Raw genomic sequence first — 15,320 nt, 5'->3', positions numbered from 1 at the left:
AGAATTATCTTGGAAACATACAAAAGAAACATGCTATCTTTACTATTCACACATAATACTTGAACTTAGATAAATAAAGGGACTATAATCAAATTATAGGTAGAGCAACTAATCAGCGTGAAGCAAATTATTAAAAAGAACAACTGAGGAAAAGGTTTAAGTGACAAAATCAAGGAAGCTTCTCACACAACACAACTATGGCTACAAAGGTGAGAAGACCAAGCCTGTGCAACCTTAACCAAACTACTCAATCCCCTGCTTTGTTAAGGTGTCACACACTGGTGTGAAGAGTACATTTACAGAGCTGCTATGAATGGAAGAGGCGGCTTTAAACCAGGTAGAAGGTCAGGGATCCCTGCACTGCTCTGGTAAAAACCATGTCATTAGTATTACTGTGCAGGGAAAAGTCCACAATTTTACTTGCATTTTCTAAAAATGTCGAAAACAGGTGAAGCTGTATATCTGCCATCCATCCTACTTTAAGTCCAGCGGTTAGTGGGGAAAATAACAGAACTTCTCAGGAGATGATAAAACTGAAATGCTCTGAAGTTTATTTGGAATGTCAGGATAAACTGTGGGACGCATTCCGACTGTCCTTACACTTCCCATTGCCAGTTAGCGGATATGTTAACTGTGATGTGGCATCTTAGTGGGATTAGCTAGTGCAATTACACAAATCCAGAATGGAGAGGGAATGATGGTATACTGAGGGGTGATGGATCTCTCAGCACAGGGAAAAATGGGCATGGCTCACCCTGGGGGGGGGCATGCTACAGTACAAGCAGGAGGAGAAGTCGCAGGAACATCAGGGTGCTGAAATCAGATCAGATCAGAGACGCTGGTTACCTACCAGACAAACAATTTGCCACAAGAAGCATCTAACAACATATAAAGTCACTGCTACACCAGACTAACATTGTGGGGACCATTTCACACACCAAAAGAGCAGGACTGTTAAATACCACCTCACACTGAAAGCGATTTTAGGAGACCGTTGGTCACATGTGATTACATGACTATTACAAAATGACCAGTTTATTACTAAAAATGTTTGTTTCCTGCTCACCTCAAACCAGCCATAACAGCTGGTATAAGTTTGCCAGACTTCCAGTATCGCAATCCCATGATGGCAGCCAGAGACCCTGATGACACTGCCATGTCACACACAGGGGGGACAGAAGCACCACAGATTAAATGGAGAAAGCAAAGAGGTGAAGCAGGTGAAGTTACACTGCACTACTCACACAGGGCCATGCTGGGATTGGTCGTTATTCCGAGGGATCCGTAGGCAGACAGGCTTCCGAACAGAAGGCCAGCGATCAGCGACATCACGCTGCCTGCATGAGGTGGGATCATTTATAGAGTGCTGAGGTGCGGACAGCAGACATTCTGCAGCATTAAGTGCATCTCAGGCTGCTCCAGCATGCTGCGGCCAGTAGCCATACCTTTCCTCTTGTACCCCACAATCCCTCCCAGAAGGACAGCCATGGCATAAGCAAATCCAAGCCAGTCAACAGCCATGGTCCTACCAGTGAGAAGAGAGCAGTTACCAGAATAGCCTCGTTAGAGTTGCAGCTCAGTGCTGCCTTTGTTGGTTGTATTAAACCTCCCTTTAAATATCTGTCGTTACTTATGAGCATTACATTAATTTCACAGTGTCACAGTCTTCTTTCCTTCTTTGCAACTTTAATAGATCAACTGCTTGTCCATAAGCGATATAAACAATGAATTCGGCGTAAACGCAGAAAAGGCGCGAGCGCCGGAGAGCCTGCGATGGCAGCGGCGGCTCCGCACGTACCGGATTCGGGGGAAGCCGAGGCGCACTGCGGCGTTTATACGGCAATGCGGGTAAGTAGGGAAGCAGGCATACAAACCGAGAGTCACACAGCGCCTGTCGGCCGCCTTCGGGAACCTCAGATCAGGCTGAAAAGGGTTATTTCACGGCAGGATACGCGAGTCACTCCAAGCCGCGTAGATACGCAGCTACGTCGCCATATTGAGTAACACAAGACGCAAACTGAACGAAACTATTTGGAATCAATTTAAGCTTCCTGACCGGTTTCTATTCGAATATATATTAAAACGACCCAAAGAAAATGTACACCCCGGGAAATCTAATTTTGTTACTCACGTTAAAAAAAACGAATAAACGACAAGGATTCAAATGCCGTTATGACAGCTGGTTTTGGTTTCAGGAAAACTTGTTAATTGCCTGTCATTTTAACAGTACGAAAGTATTAATTAAGGAAGTCCAATCAAAACATGTTACATAAAACACAGAACCGGAAATTCATCTTAAAGGGAACGCCGTCCTCCGGGGCTGATGTCGGCCTACAGCGACCCCAGCAGGCAGCGCCGTAGAAGTGCAGCAGTGTGTCGGCGACCGGTCCAACGGGACGTTGCATAAATTTTGAATTTAATCGTCATTGTTGACACACCACAGCACACGACAATGAAATGTGTTCTCTGCATTTAACCCATACGTGACATCGTGACATAGCAGGGGGCAGCGCCCGGGGAGCAGTGCTTGGGGCGGTACCTTGCTCTGGGTACCTCAGTGGTGCCTGGCTGATCGGGGATTCGCAGCTGCAAGTGCGCTTCCCAGATCTCCGCTGTGAATAATGGGGCATACATGAGATGAAATTAGTCAGTGCAAAAAGTATATAGAATATAGATATTGATGACGTGAAATGAAACGTATTAAGACACAAGACAGTAAATCTTGACATGGACATAGAAACAAGACAAAAAATATTAACACTCGACTAGCTGGGAAGATTTCTAAGAATAAACAAGCTTGTAATAAATCCATTCATTGTCTCCACCGTGTTTTATTATGAGGACAAATTAATGAAGGCATCAGCAAGTATGTATGTATATATATATATATATATATATATATATATATATATATATATATATATATATATATATATATATATTTTTTTTTTTTTTTCCATCCCCTATTAATCACAGAATGGCAATCCTACAGGTGGTTAAAAACCATACAATGGATCAAATTTATTGTAAAGTGCGGTGAACGAGAAGGTAAATTGAGACTAAGCTATAAAAGATTATTTTTGCTAAAGTACTATACTGTAATGCTTAAAATATGTCAACGTGCTGGAGATAAAAAAAAAACGGCTGTGAAAATAACGTAATATCCATATAAATCTCTTGGATGTGTCAGTGGCTTTTTTTTATGAAATAGACAAAAACGGAACAGATACGCAGTGACTTTGGGGTGCTGGTCATAGGGGACTTTATATGGCCATTCAGCAGAACTGCGCTGACAAGTCTTAGGACAGGAATAAAGTTTTGCGCCAGTTTCCCGAATAATCTCAGCTGTGGACTTTAACAAAACACGCCTCACATCTTGCGTAAATATTATCCGCCTCAAGAGGAGGGGAAAAACAAAGAAATACTTGTTTTTCAGAATGCTATCGATAGTCAGGAAGTTGTGTTAAGGGTCATGTAAGCCTCGGGCCGGGTGAACAGAACAGGCCTTTGTGTGAGAGGGGGCGCGGGGGGGGGGACGCGCGGAGCCGCCCAGGTGTTACGGATTATTACCTGTCGGGGTTGGAGCTCAAGCGTGCCGCGCCTGTAAAGTCAAACAAAAGCCGCGGACAAGAACATAAAACCTGTATTATAGGTATTTCAGATTGGCAACCATGAATTTGTTGTATTTTTACGTGGGGTGTGACGGAGAGATGAAAATGAAGGCTGGGCTGGGCGCCTAAAAGAGAGGCACAGAACCACTTAAAGATGAGGACGTTATCGACAAATCAGCGTTACATACTTCATGGGAAAGCTTTTAAAAAGGCTGACCGCGAAGAACACCTACTATTGTCCACTCTTCATACAATTCACAAGTGTATAGTGGTACATTAAAGTGCGGAATGTCACGCGACAGACACACCTGATGCTTAAATACTTACAAGTAGCCATAAAAACTATTAGTTTCCACTCGCAGATAGTGAAATTGCATACAATGTTTAAAACAGCAGTAGTTTTAAGCATTTGTTTTAAAACGAAGTATAGCCTTTTAAAATGAGAAGAGCATATGGATCTTAATGTATCGGAAATGAACCGTAAAGATTTGAATTGTTGGGCTCTGCGTGCATGTTGTATGTCAATGTAAGGACCGTGAAAAACATACTACAGATTAAACAGAAAGGAAGCACATTCTTACCGAAAATGATACAGAATGACCACTATTTCTATTATTTAGAGCAAAAAATATCGATTTATTAACACACAGCACTTATTAAAAATTCAAATAGAAGATAAAAATAGGTTTACTTGAAAACAGTGCTTCTCAGTCAAAGAGGAAAAAATGAATAAGGGGAGAAAAGGATGAAGGGCGAATCTCACAAATGCAAATGAGGGCATAAAGCAAAGAAATGTCACTCTTAAAGTATATTTAATTTTATTATAATCTGGACTGATGAAGAGGTGATAACTCGCTGGCGAGTCAGTGCACGTGAAGGCAAGTGTGAAAGAAAAACCTGGTTTGGTAAAGATTTACCCAACATCCGATGACAGACCAACGCAAGAAAAAGAAGAGAGAAGCAAAACAAACACAGAAAAAAAACATTTCAATCCACAAGCATGAGGTGCAGCAGAAGTTGTCTGTTGGTAAACTTTTCACAAGCACGCCAGAACATTTTCGCAGAGGTAGAATTCGGTTCTTGCAGATACTTATGGCTACGTTTCGGCTGGGCACTGGTAGCTGTCCACCGACAAACCTCTTTTTTCAAGCAAATGACACTGAATCCCATAAGATGACATGAAGGAAATTTAACAGCAACAAGTCAGATTAAATAACACACTCCAAAGGGGGAGTTTATATACTTAGGAACCGATTGATTGTTCAAAAGAAGCAAAAACAAGCAGAATTTGCAGGAGGAATTAACTATTTAATTTTGCAACAAATGGGGTCTACGACCCAGAAAAGTAATTAAGTAACTATGTGCTGCCGTCTCACTCAAGCTTGCGTCCTCCTTAACACAGACAGGCAGCTGACGCAATTCGGCAAAATGCCTCCATCCCTTTCCCAGGTGCTACCTTTGTGATACTGGCTTTCCCCTAGGAACACAGGGCCGTGCTCATCAAAAAGTGCCTTGGGACATTAACCCCCCCATCTTTATTACACGTGCATGAATCACACAGGGTTTAAAACACTAAGTAGCATATTTTATATTAAGTATTATATGTTTTGGTCTAGCAACACTGATCAGGATTTTTTTTACCATGCACGGTAAAATCACAGTTTACTGCAGTCCTCTATATTCTGCTCCATATTCAGCTTTTTTCCCCCAAATTTTGCCATATAAATCTCAAATACCTCAATATTTAAGACTATAACCAGTAATTATAGAATGGTTTTGGGGGCAGTGGGTTATTTAATTCCATCTTAATACAATCGACACAATACAAAGACCCTCATTTGACAGGAACACAGAGGTAAAACTAGTAAAAGATTATTTTACTGGGGGACAGTTCCACTGATGTCCACACGGTGGAGACGCAGCACAATCAGAGGCCCTAGACTGGACTGGAAATGCCCTGTACGTTCTGCTGCGATTGTCCTCTGAGTGAGGGATTGAGGATAATTCTTTAAATCAGGTACAAGGCACAAACATCAGAGAACAAAATGGCACTTTAAGATGGCATCTGTCAGTAATGAATCATAGTTCACAGTCTCATTTCTTCACCGCGTCCTATGATTTAATACTGTTCATACTGAATCAGCCAGCTCCTTTGTAGATAACACTTTTACTCAAACTGATACTGTGGAGAGGATATGCCAGCAGACCAGAATAAAACCCCAAGACTACCAACGTGGAAGAAGGAAACTCCCCACCATGCAGGCCAAAAATAAGCACATAAAGAAACTGAAAACCCGGATGTGATTATAACAAAGAAAAATAACACGCGATGCTGTAATAAAGCATTAAAAAGAACAAGTGAACTTTGTTTTTACACACACGCACGTGTGCACACGCACACACAACCCTCCATGAGTCCAGTATGCACACTATGAAAACACACCTCAAAAAGATTTCCCAGAAAAATTAAAAATGTAGAATCATCAGGGCATTTTCCTAACTTGTGCGCAAAGGTAAATACGGTAAATGTTCTCCATTTGAGGCAGAGCGAAGGACCGTTGGCTAGAGTGTTTCAAACAGCACGCCGGGAGCGATGTCTCCTGAGGGATAATTATCCATCATTCGGTTTGAACTCGTGGACCCACATGTGAAGTTTGGCAAAACGCAGTGACACCCCGACCGTGGGCGGGTCTTAGATCTCACATCGTTGTGGGAAAATGGGGGGGCGGGGGCTTATATAGGTGAAACCCTATTCTAAACATCTGCAACCAATTGCACAAAACCCAAGAGACATTCACTCGCATACAGAGACATGTTTGATTAATGGAATCAAGACTAATTCTTCAGATGCTGATAAGTGTACAACAGCAAACGATGTATAACCCTTGTCAGCGTTCCCGGAAGCGATTCCAGCCTGTCCGAGTCAATTAGGTGAACAACGACAATGACATCATGGTTAAAAGAGAAGCGGAACGTCTAACATGCATAAGCCATGATACTCGGCTTCTACCTACGATTCTTACCCTTTAATGAAGTGACGAGGCCTTCTGGGCTTGCAGATTAACGGCGTGAGAGTTGCCATTCTCTCTCATACAGGAGAACTTCCACTCTGCGTTACACGCGGCGTCTACCTGACAAGCCCTCTTTGGAGCTTCACCTGAGTTACTGCAAGTGGGTGGGAGTGGGGGGGCATGACATTATTAATAAAGCCTAACATCAATACAGTCCCAAAATGGAGCAACTTGGAGAACTGCTGATACTGTGTAGCTTAAAGGGATGTGAGAAGCCTGCTGTTCATGAAGGATCTTCAGAGTCAGAGATTTAAAGACTTTTTTTTTGTTTTCTTTCCCCTTGTTTAAATTCCCACCCTATGAAAGTTCAGGGCTAAAAAAACAGGAATTCGCCGTCTGAAAAAGCGACAGGATAAGGAAGGCGGGAGGGAAGGTCTGGTGCGGTGCAGTGTGGTGCGGTCCGGTCCGGCTAGGGACTCAGGTTCACCCAGAGCCAGCCCATGAACGTGCCGTACAGCCAGGTCTTCACATACAGCTTCCTGCCAACCTCAGTCAGCAGCATAGGCAGCGTGAGGCCGGCTAATAGCAGCAGCGAGGGCAGAGTCTGCATCACGCTCAGGGCTGACCTCCGCCCCTGGCCGGGAAAGAGGCGCTCCGTGGACAGCTCTCCCGGAGCGTAAAACGTAGCCAGCAACCTGCGGGGGAGGGAGGAGAGGTCTGAGCACAGCGAGAGCTGAACACTGCGGACACAGCACTGTGATTACACATCCTGGTGGGGAGAGACCCTGAGCATATGGTCCGAGCACAGCGAGAGCTGAACACTGCGGACACAGCACTGTGATTACACATCCTGGTGGGGAGAGACCCTGAGCATATGGTCCGAGCACAGCGAGAGCTGAACACTGCGGACACAGCACTGTGATTACACATCCTGGGGGGGAGAGACCCTGAGCATATGGTCCGAGCACAGCGAGAGCTGAACACTGCGGACACAGCACTGTGATTACACATCCTGGGGGGAAGAGACCCTGAGTATATGGTCTGAGCACAGCGAGAGCTGAACACTGCGGACACAGCACTGTGATTACACATCCTGGGGGGGAGAGACCCTGAGCATATGGTCTGAGCACAGGGAGAGCTGAACACTGCGGACACAGCACTGTGATTACACATCCTTGGGATGCGGGGGGGCTCTGAGCGTACGGCCTGAGCACAGCCAGAGCTACAAACTATGGACACAGCACTGCAGTCATATCCTGATATACGGGGGTGGGGGGGGGGTGGGTCACAATCATCAGGAATCACCTCAGACACCCCCTGCTACAGAATCCCTCTAACACGCTGTCCATGTACCCTCTGAAAGGCCCCAGACTTTGTATTAAATTACTTGAAATTAAAAAAAGAGGATTCGGCGGGATACTCACTTATCCTTGATCTCAAACCTCCCGTGCAGCCAGCGGCGGAAGACTGCGGGCTCCAGTGGAATGTCCTTCAGGTCCACGCGTTGGAAGTGGACATGCACCCTGGGGCATTCCTTACAGAGGAATTCTGTGGGATGGGAGGCAGACCGGACAGAGCCCGTCATGTAAAAGGCACATTCCTCAACAGCGGCGGCCCTGGGCTGCAGGTGGGGGCGCACTCGCCACCTTAATCTTTGCCCAGGCATGAGTTCCGTCTGTATGTTCCTTCCTAAAGGGCCCGGCATTCCTCCAAATTCCACTCGGGGGGGGGGGGGGGGGATGCTGCAGACCTTTTAGGACCTATCCGGCATGCATTTGGGGAGGTACATGGACATTAATAAGCCAGGTACAATCCTAACAAGCCAAACAGCTGGATGTTATAACCACGGCCAACTGATCAATGGAGCGCTAGGGAGCCAGGCCCACTGTCAGCCAATCAGAGTGCACAGTGAATACTGTCACTGGACAAAAGGAAAGGTGTGATTGACTGGACAGTTATCAGACATTAGAAAATGCCAATAATATGAATATTTATTTTTAAAATTTTATTGCAAGCTGTCACCAGAACCATTGTTTCATTCAAAAATGCAGATTTTCAACAAATTTTGTCAATATACAGTTAGTCACGAATTAGGTTGCTTAAAATGTACAATAAAACTTGACGTTCCTATTTACTAAATGCCCCCCCCAAAATCCAATTTTCATCCAAGTTAGGGCCAAGACATCGAGGACTGTCCTCCTCACACTGATACTATTTTTGTGGTTCCCAGGAAACCCCCCCCCACCCCGGTTCTGGTGGGGCACCGCCCTTATTTACCCCACTGGCCTGAGTTTGCTGGGTGCGCGAGCCGATATCCTCGCTGCTGCGGTGAGACACCACCAGCATGAGCGTGACCATGTGGCCTCTCCGCTGCTTTTTCCGGCTGCTTATTCCTGTGGCGTCCAGGATGTTTTGTTCTTTGTGTTTGTTTAGCGCGAGTTCGACGCGTGAACGTCCCTCAGACACGAAAAGGCAGCGCGTCACACCGCTGTTTACGGGAAGCCACAGGAAGTTTCTATCACAGCTTGTTTTCGGTTTTAATCACATGGAGAAATGCAGCGAATCACACCGCCGATTAAGCGTGCTCATCATTAATGAATCTTACCGAAGAGTTAAACTTGCAGTAATCTAATGGTCAACACTGGGGATCTCTACTTAATATGTTCCTGTTCAATGTAGCCCTAGAACAAAGACATGTTCTGACAGAGCTGGTTTTCGTATCAATAAGGCAGCAAACCCAAGGCTATGATATAATCATACACTGTCTTTTTGCTCGACAAGTCACAGTTTCTTTTCACTGCAAGCTATACCAGTGTAACTGTACGTGACAGGTAAAATGCTGCAGATACACTTCATAATGACACAGACGTCTGTGTCCTCCATCCCGACATCATACTGCAGAAAGTGAGCGCAGACCTCATCCCCAGCACATACACTGCTGGAGACTGGCGGAAGAGCGCTGCGCCAGGACACTGCGGCTTCCAGTACTGACCGGGCATAGACGGACCAGCCCGCCGCTGACCCTCTGAGTCCACGGTGCCCTCGTACGCCACAGTGACGTCGTACACGGCATCCAGGTACTCCTTCATGGTGTCGATGGCTATGTGCGAGGCTTTCATCCTTGGGGTCAAAATGTGCTTCAGGACAGCAAGGCCTGTGAGGACACCGAGAGGGAGAGTTTAGCTGACCTCTGACCCCTGGGGCTGCTCAGCACATTTACAGCGATCGGCATGAATAGCTGAGGATGTTGTTTCCTCAGCGGGGTCTGCCTAGAAGATGCCGGGTGACCTTCCAGAAGATCTGCCTTTTTTCTGTTATTTTCCATGTGATATCGCTTGAATGCCCCCCAAGTGGTTTCATTACAGTGCCCCCTGCAGATTAAAACTCACAACTGAGAATGATCCCAATGATCTCTAGAGAAAACCATCACATTTAGTGACAGATGGACAAGAGGTGATCAAGTAATAATGTGCTGCTTCTGGTGGTGGCGGGGAGTCTGCAGGAAGGCCTTATGCTTTACACAACCCCAATCTGTCCAGCCGTCCATCCACATGCCTACATACCTTCTTTTGCAGCAAACTGTTGGCTGTCGTTGATCACCTCCCTGAGCTCTGGATTGTATCGAGTTCCCTCTGGGAAAATCACAAGGTACATCTGGGAGAGAAAGAAAGACCATAAACCCGAAAGACAAGGCAGAGCAGACAGATGGCAGCGTTTTCAGGCTAATCCTACCCTAAGTCTGCAGACAGATCCTGCTACCTGATCCCCAGATCAGGGCACTTCACACTCATCCCAAACCAAAGCTACTCCAGCATCTTATGGCACATCATGTCCCAGGGTGGTGTCCTCTGCAAAGCACCTGCTCACTGCCCACTGCTGGACAAGGTCTCACCCGTTTAAAACCAAACAGGGCAGCTTAATCAATACTGCCACATGAAGCTAAGCCTCCCTGTTTCCCACGTCGCAGCCTCGTGTTAATGGCTGTTTGGATGCTCCCCCCCCTCCCACCAGGAAAAAAACAACCCCCACCCTTGTTTTCTTGGATGTTTATGGCAAACTACCGGATATCAACATGGCATGTTTTCCTTTACTTTTTCCCCCTATCGTGCTTCCTGTCCAGGCCAGAAGGGTCACACGGACAGCCGCAGGCCCGTGCTGGCATTCATGAGGCAGGTGTCATGGAACAACCAGAGGGCCATGAAAAAATGCCACCTGCCAGAGTCAGGGCCCTTATGCAGACCGTCGCGTGAGCAGGATCTGGGCACACTGTCTGTCAGGGCCCTAAACAACGCTGCTTTATTTACGCAGGGGCTCTGATTGGTGTGTGAAAATGATTTATCACCACACTCAACTCTGGAGGTACTAAAAATGCCATCGAGGATATATGGGGGGGGAAACCAGAAATGACAAGAGATGGGCACAGCCAGAGGGACAGACTGGCAGAGACGGACAGAGACTGGCAGAGATGGGCAGAGCCAGAGGGACAGACTGGCAGAGACGGGCACAGCCAGGAGGACAGACTGGCAGAGATGGGCAGAGACTGGCAGAGATGGGCAGAGCCAGAAGGACAGACTGGCAGAGATGGGCAGAGCCTGGCAGAGATGGGCAGAGCCAGAGGGACAGACTGGCAGAGATGGACAGAGACTGGCAGAGATGGACAGAGACTGGCAGAGATGGACAGAGACTGGCAGAGATGGGCAGAGCCAGAAGGACAGACTGGCAGAGATGGGCAGAGCCAGAAGGACAGACTGGCAGAGATGGGCAGAGACTGGCAGAGATGGGCAGAGCCAGAGGGACAGACTGGCAGAGACGGGCACAGCCAGGAGGACAGACTGGCAGAGATGGGCAGAGCCTGGCAGAGATGGGCAGAGCCAGAGGGACAGACTGGCAGAGATGGACAGAGACTGGCAGAGATGGACAGAGACTGGCAGAGATGGGCAGAGCCAGAAGGACAGACTGGCAGAGATGGGCAGAGCCCGGCAGAGATGGGCAGAGCCAGAGGGACAGACTGGCAGAGATGGGGAGAGCCCGGTAGAGATGGGCAGAGCCAGAGGGACAGACTGGCAGAGATGGACAGAGACTGGCAGAGATGGGCACAGCCAGAAGGACAGACTGGCAGAGATGGGCAGAGACGGGCAGAGACTGACAGAGACTGGCAGAGACTGGCAGAGACTGGCAGAGACTGGCAGAGACGGGCAGAGACGGGCAGAGACGGGCAGAGACGGGCACAGCCAGACGGGCAGAGACGGGCAGAGACGGGCAGAGATGAGCCATGCCCTCAGACTTACAGGTGTTCCCAGCTTCATTTGTGAGGACAGTTTCTTCTTCATCGCCTTCTCATTGAACCTGGAACTCCGCTTCACGTAAACACCTCCATGCTAAAACAGAAAAACCCCAAAGTGCTTGTGAAACCCTGGCAACGGTGTGCAGGGGTGGGGGCTGGGGGTAAAAGCAGCTACATCTGCTCAGGATATTATACTGCACCTCGGCGTCTCTCGCACCTTGGAGAAGTAACAGCCATAGAGCGGCAGCCACTTGAGGCCGTCCTTGAGCACGTAGCGCACGTGGCCCAGGGCGTCCTGCCGGATGGCCAGCATATCAGCGATGATCCAGTCCACTTTGGGCAGGTGACACAGCGGTGGGAGGGCATTAGAGGGCAGCATCTCAGCTTAGACATTACAGCATGCTTGCATCCTTCAGAGGATCAAACTTAACCGCCACGTGGTAAACGGGTGTTACAGTCCCACAGGAACGCAGAGAAATGGACCACGAGGTTGGGAAATTCGAGAGTAAATTGCATTCGGATCAAGGTGAATTTATGTTGACGCGACCCAAGTATTTATGAGACAAACATGAAGGTGCCTACCTGTACACTGATGGTTGGAAAGGTAGATCACATTCTCTTTGGTCTTTGGTATATCTCCATAAATGATGATCTGCACAAAAGAAGACGACAGACTGTCAGTTGCAGACAGAGGTCAGGACAGAGCAGTGCTATAAGCTGCCCTGCGGTCTAGGAGAGAGAAAGCAAACCTCTGGTGTCTGGTCCAGCTGGACCGGCTCCAACTCCACCACAATACGGGTCTTTGGTTAGATAAATGAAATATACGTCTCTGGTCTGAGAGTCCCGAGACTTACAGCTGTCTCTCTTGAACCGGATGCAAGGCCCAAACCCAAGGGAGCTCCCCGTGTAGCGGGTTCGGCATTGCTTGTGAGTTACTCACAGAAGGCGATGCCAGAACACAGTGCATGCTGCAAACTCCTCAGATGAGCACCATGAGAACGCCACATGATATGAACCTCTAAAATGCTGCACGATAATCAGAGCTGAAACGGAACACGGATCACGCATGAACACTGCAGCTTTGGGGGACCTACACGGAACCCGGCCCCAGAGTTTCAGGATTATGCAACGTGCCCTGAGATGTCACTTTGAGACCTGCCAAAACCGTGCTCGTGTTCGCCTGTGCATAAATCATTATGTCCTGCTGTAATCGCCCACTGAAAAATTGCTATTAGGTCTCTGGGCTGTTCTGATGCTTAGAAGTTCAAACAGAACACCAAGGTGGAGAGTTCGGTCAGAAACGACAGGCCCACCGAGTGCAAACGCGGAGAGCGCAAAATACAAAATCCATCACTCAAAACACAGAATCTCTTTCAGGAAACCATCAGAGGGGCTGACATGTTTGGGCCCTGCCCAAAGAGCAGGCTGACAATAGGCAGAGAGTCAGCACACCCTTACTTTCACCCAGATTGCAACACGGAGAGTGACTCTGATGCAAGTCCTGCGTGGCTGCCAAGTCACCTCGGACACGACATGTGGCCTGCTGGAGTTTGACCATTCCTACCTTCACTTACAATGTTTTCTCCTGCATGAATACAGAAGTTATTAAAGATTGGTTCAGAAGCCCAGGCAAACTTTTACACACCCTGCAAAAAGGAATGAGGCCAAACAAGTCCCTATGTCCTCCATATTGCTTTTTATTTGGATAAGGGCATGCCTTTCTTTCTGATGGTGCACCCGATACTCATAACAGAATTCGGGTGTCAAAAATCTTCCAACACTTCCCCAATAAAGGACAAATTCACTTCAATTTCATTTACTGTATTTGCTTAATCAAAAAGGTGTTAAGGATTCATCGATCGCTCAGACACACAGACGCTGGGACAGGGGGGTTTGCCGCTTCCTAATGTTCCGGCGTAGGGGAGGTGAGCCGAGCTTGATTGCACACGATGACCCAGTGTGAGACACCAGGCCAAGCATCACTCCGCTAGACAGCTTGGTGGCAGAAGCAGCTCAGAGCAGCAGCTGATCGCTGTCACCGTGAGCACACGCTGTCACCCGAGTGCAGAGTGACACACAGCCTACCTCAGCTTCTTTTGGCTATTTCAGAGGCCAATGCCACCCTGCCCCAGAAATACAGGCCGGTTCCTGGCGTACCTCCTCAGTACTCCTTTCTGCCACGGCTGGAACTCGCCTTGCAGGATTTTATGGGGGGATGTTTTCAGAGCAACTATTACAAGAACCACACCCAAGCCATACACTCCCAAAAAGAAGGGGAGTTCAGGGCAGTCCATCATTAAAACAATGGCGGGTGTTGTTATGGCAGTGAAAGGGCAGGCAAAGCCAGTCAAGAAGCATGCATGTTTACTTAAACGTTTCTCACTTCCCCTTTTGGGACAGAAGTGTTTTTGTGCTCAGAGAGGTGAAAGCGAAGCATGTTAGCCACAGAGGGGCCAGATGGGCTGCCATGCGTTTGTCAAACTTTAACTGACGGCAAACTGGCCCTGTGCCAATACCATTCATACAGCAAGGACTTCAAGTCACAGCTAACGCTGGATTCTTGCACAAAGCATAATCAATCGACAATAATCCGCATGAAGAAAATTACTGAAATTAAAAAGTAGTCTTTATGTGACAGGCATACTCAAAAGAACACAATAAAAAAGTTCCTTAATAAAAAAATTGCAGGGTGTAGCTTGTATTCATTGTATTGTAATGTGTAACCCTTATCTGAAATGCATTTATCTGCGTTTAACCTGTGTCACAGCACTGCATTCCTCTCCTGCCCGAGCGCACTTACCTCCACCCCCGTATAATTCTCGAAGAAGAACAACACCATGCTCTGGTACACGGAGTAGATGCCGTCGTCCAGGTGGTGGTAGACCCTGGCTGGCAGCAGCGCGGACAGCAAGCGGCAGGCGCTCCAGGTCAGCAGGTACGCCGGAGCAGTACCCAGCATGACGGCCGCGGGGAGCCAGTATCTCAGCGAGTACGTGTGGACCACCAGCGACAGCAGCATTTTCAGACTGGGGGGTTCGGGCAGCGGGTGAATGCGGAGCGCAGGGACCGAACTGTGCGCAGGGACCTCCGGGGAGTCGCAGCCTCCAAGTCCAGGGTTGGCTAACCAGCTAGCCGCGCTGCTAACCTCGACAGGCAGGCGGAGCAAAGGGCGGCACTGCTAAGTCGCACGGCCTCAGGCGCCTTCACATTCCTTCCAGGGCCCAAAGCGGGCCGGCGACCTGCACGGTTCCCTTTGGTGAGTTGGGTTACGAGGTTAAAGTACAACTCCCCCCGACCAACGCCGACCGCTCCAAAGTCACGCACGCCTCCCCGCGGCCTCCATGTTGGAAAGGACGCCTTCCGCACTTCCTACCCTCCTCGGCGCCGATTGGCCGAGCTATCAGTTTCCGTGGC

The 15,320-nt window shown here is 48.1% G+C and overlaps 2 protein-coding genes across 4 annotated transcripts; both read right to left on the bottom strand.

Annotated features, from left to right (window-relative positions):
- Positions 1–530: 530 nt before the first annotated feature.
- tmem14a (transmembrane protein 14A) lies at positions 531–2,327 on the bottom strand. 3 transcript variants are annotated; one of them, XM_049009742.1, is made up of 5 exons: positions 1,799–2,327; positions 1,446–1,525; positions 1,245–1,337; positions 1,067–1,151; positions 531–813 (listed from the first exon to the last, which is right to left on the bottom strand). In XM_049009742.1, exons 2-5 carry the CDS (start codon positions 1,519–1,521, stop codon positions 771–773), a joined length of 297 nt encoding a protein of 98 aa, XP_048865699.1. In that variant the 5' UTR covers positions 1,522–1,525; positions 1,799–2,327; the 3' UTR covers positions 531–770. The 3 variants fall into 3 exon arrangements, with proteins under 3 accessions (XP_048865699.1, XP_048865698.1, XP_048865697.1); XM_049009741.1 differs by having other exon boundaries at positions 1,875–2,324; XM_049009740.1 differs by having other exon boundaries at positions 2,132–2,322.
- A 1,890-nt stretch (positions 2,328–4,217) lies between these two features.
- Positions 4,218–15,289, bottom strand: agpat5 (1-acylglycerol-3-phosphate O-acyltransferase 5 (lysophosphatidic acid acyltransferase, epsilon)). Its single transcript, XM_049009737.1, has 8 exons — positions 14,707–15,289; positions 12,489–12,558; positions 12,124–12,239; positions 11,911–12,000; positions 10,186–10,276; positions 9,615–9,776; positions 8,047–8,170; positions 4,218–7,317 (listed from the first exon to the last, which is right to left on the bottom strand). The coding sequence occupies exons 1-8, from the start codon at positions 14,923–14,925 to the stop codon at positions 7,092–7,094; spliced, it is 1,098 nt and encodes a 365-aa protein (XP_048865694.1). The 5' UTR covers positions 14,926–15,289; the 3' UTR covers positions 4,218–7,091.
- Between the last annotated feature and the right edge of the window lie 31 nt (positions 15,290–15,320).

This window comes from Brienomyrus brachyistius, chromosome 3 (assembly GCF_023856365.1).
Source record: "Brienomyrus brachyistius isolate T26 chromosome 3, BBRACH_0.4, whole genome shotgun sequence".
Lineage (NCBI taxonomy): Eukaryota > Metazoa > Chordata > Actinopteri > Osteoglossiformes > Mormyridae > Brienomyrus > Brienomyrus brachyistius.
Note: the sequence above shows the minus strand (reverse complement) of the source record. Positions and strands in the feature narration are given on the sequence as shown.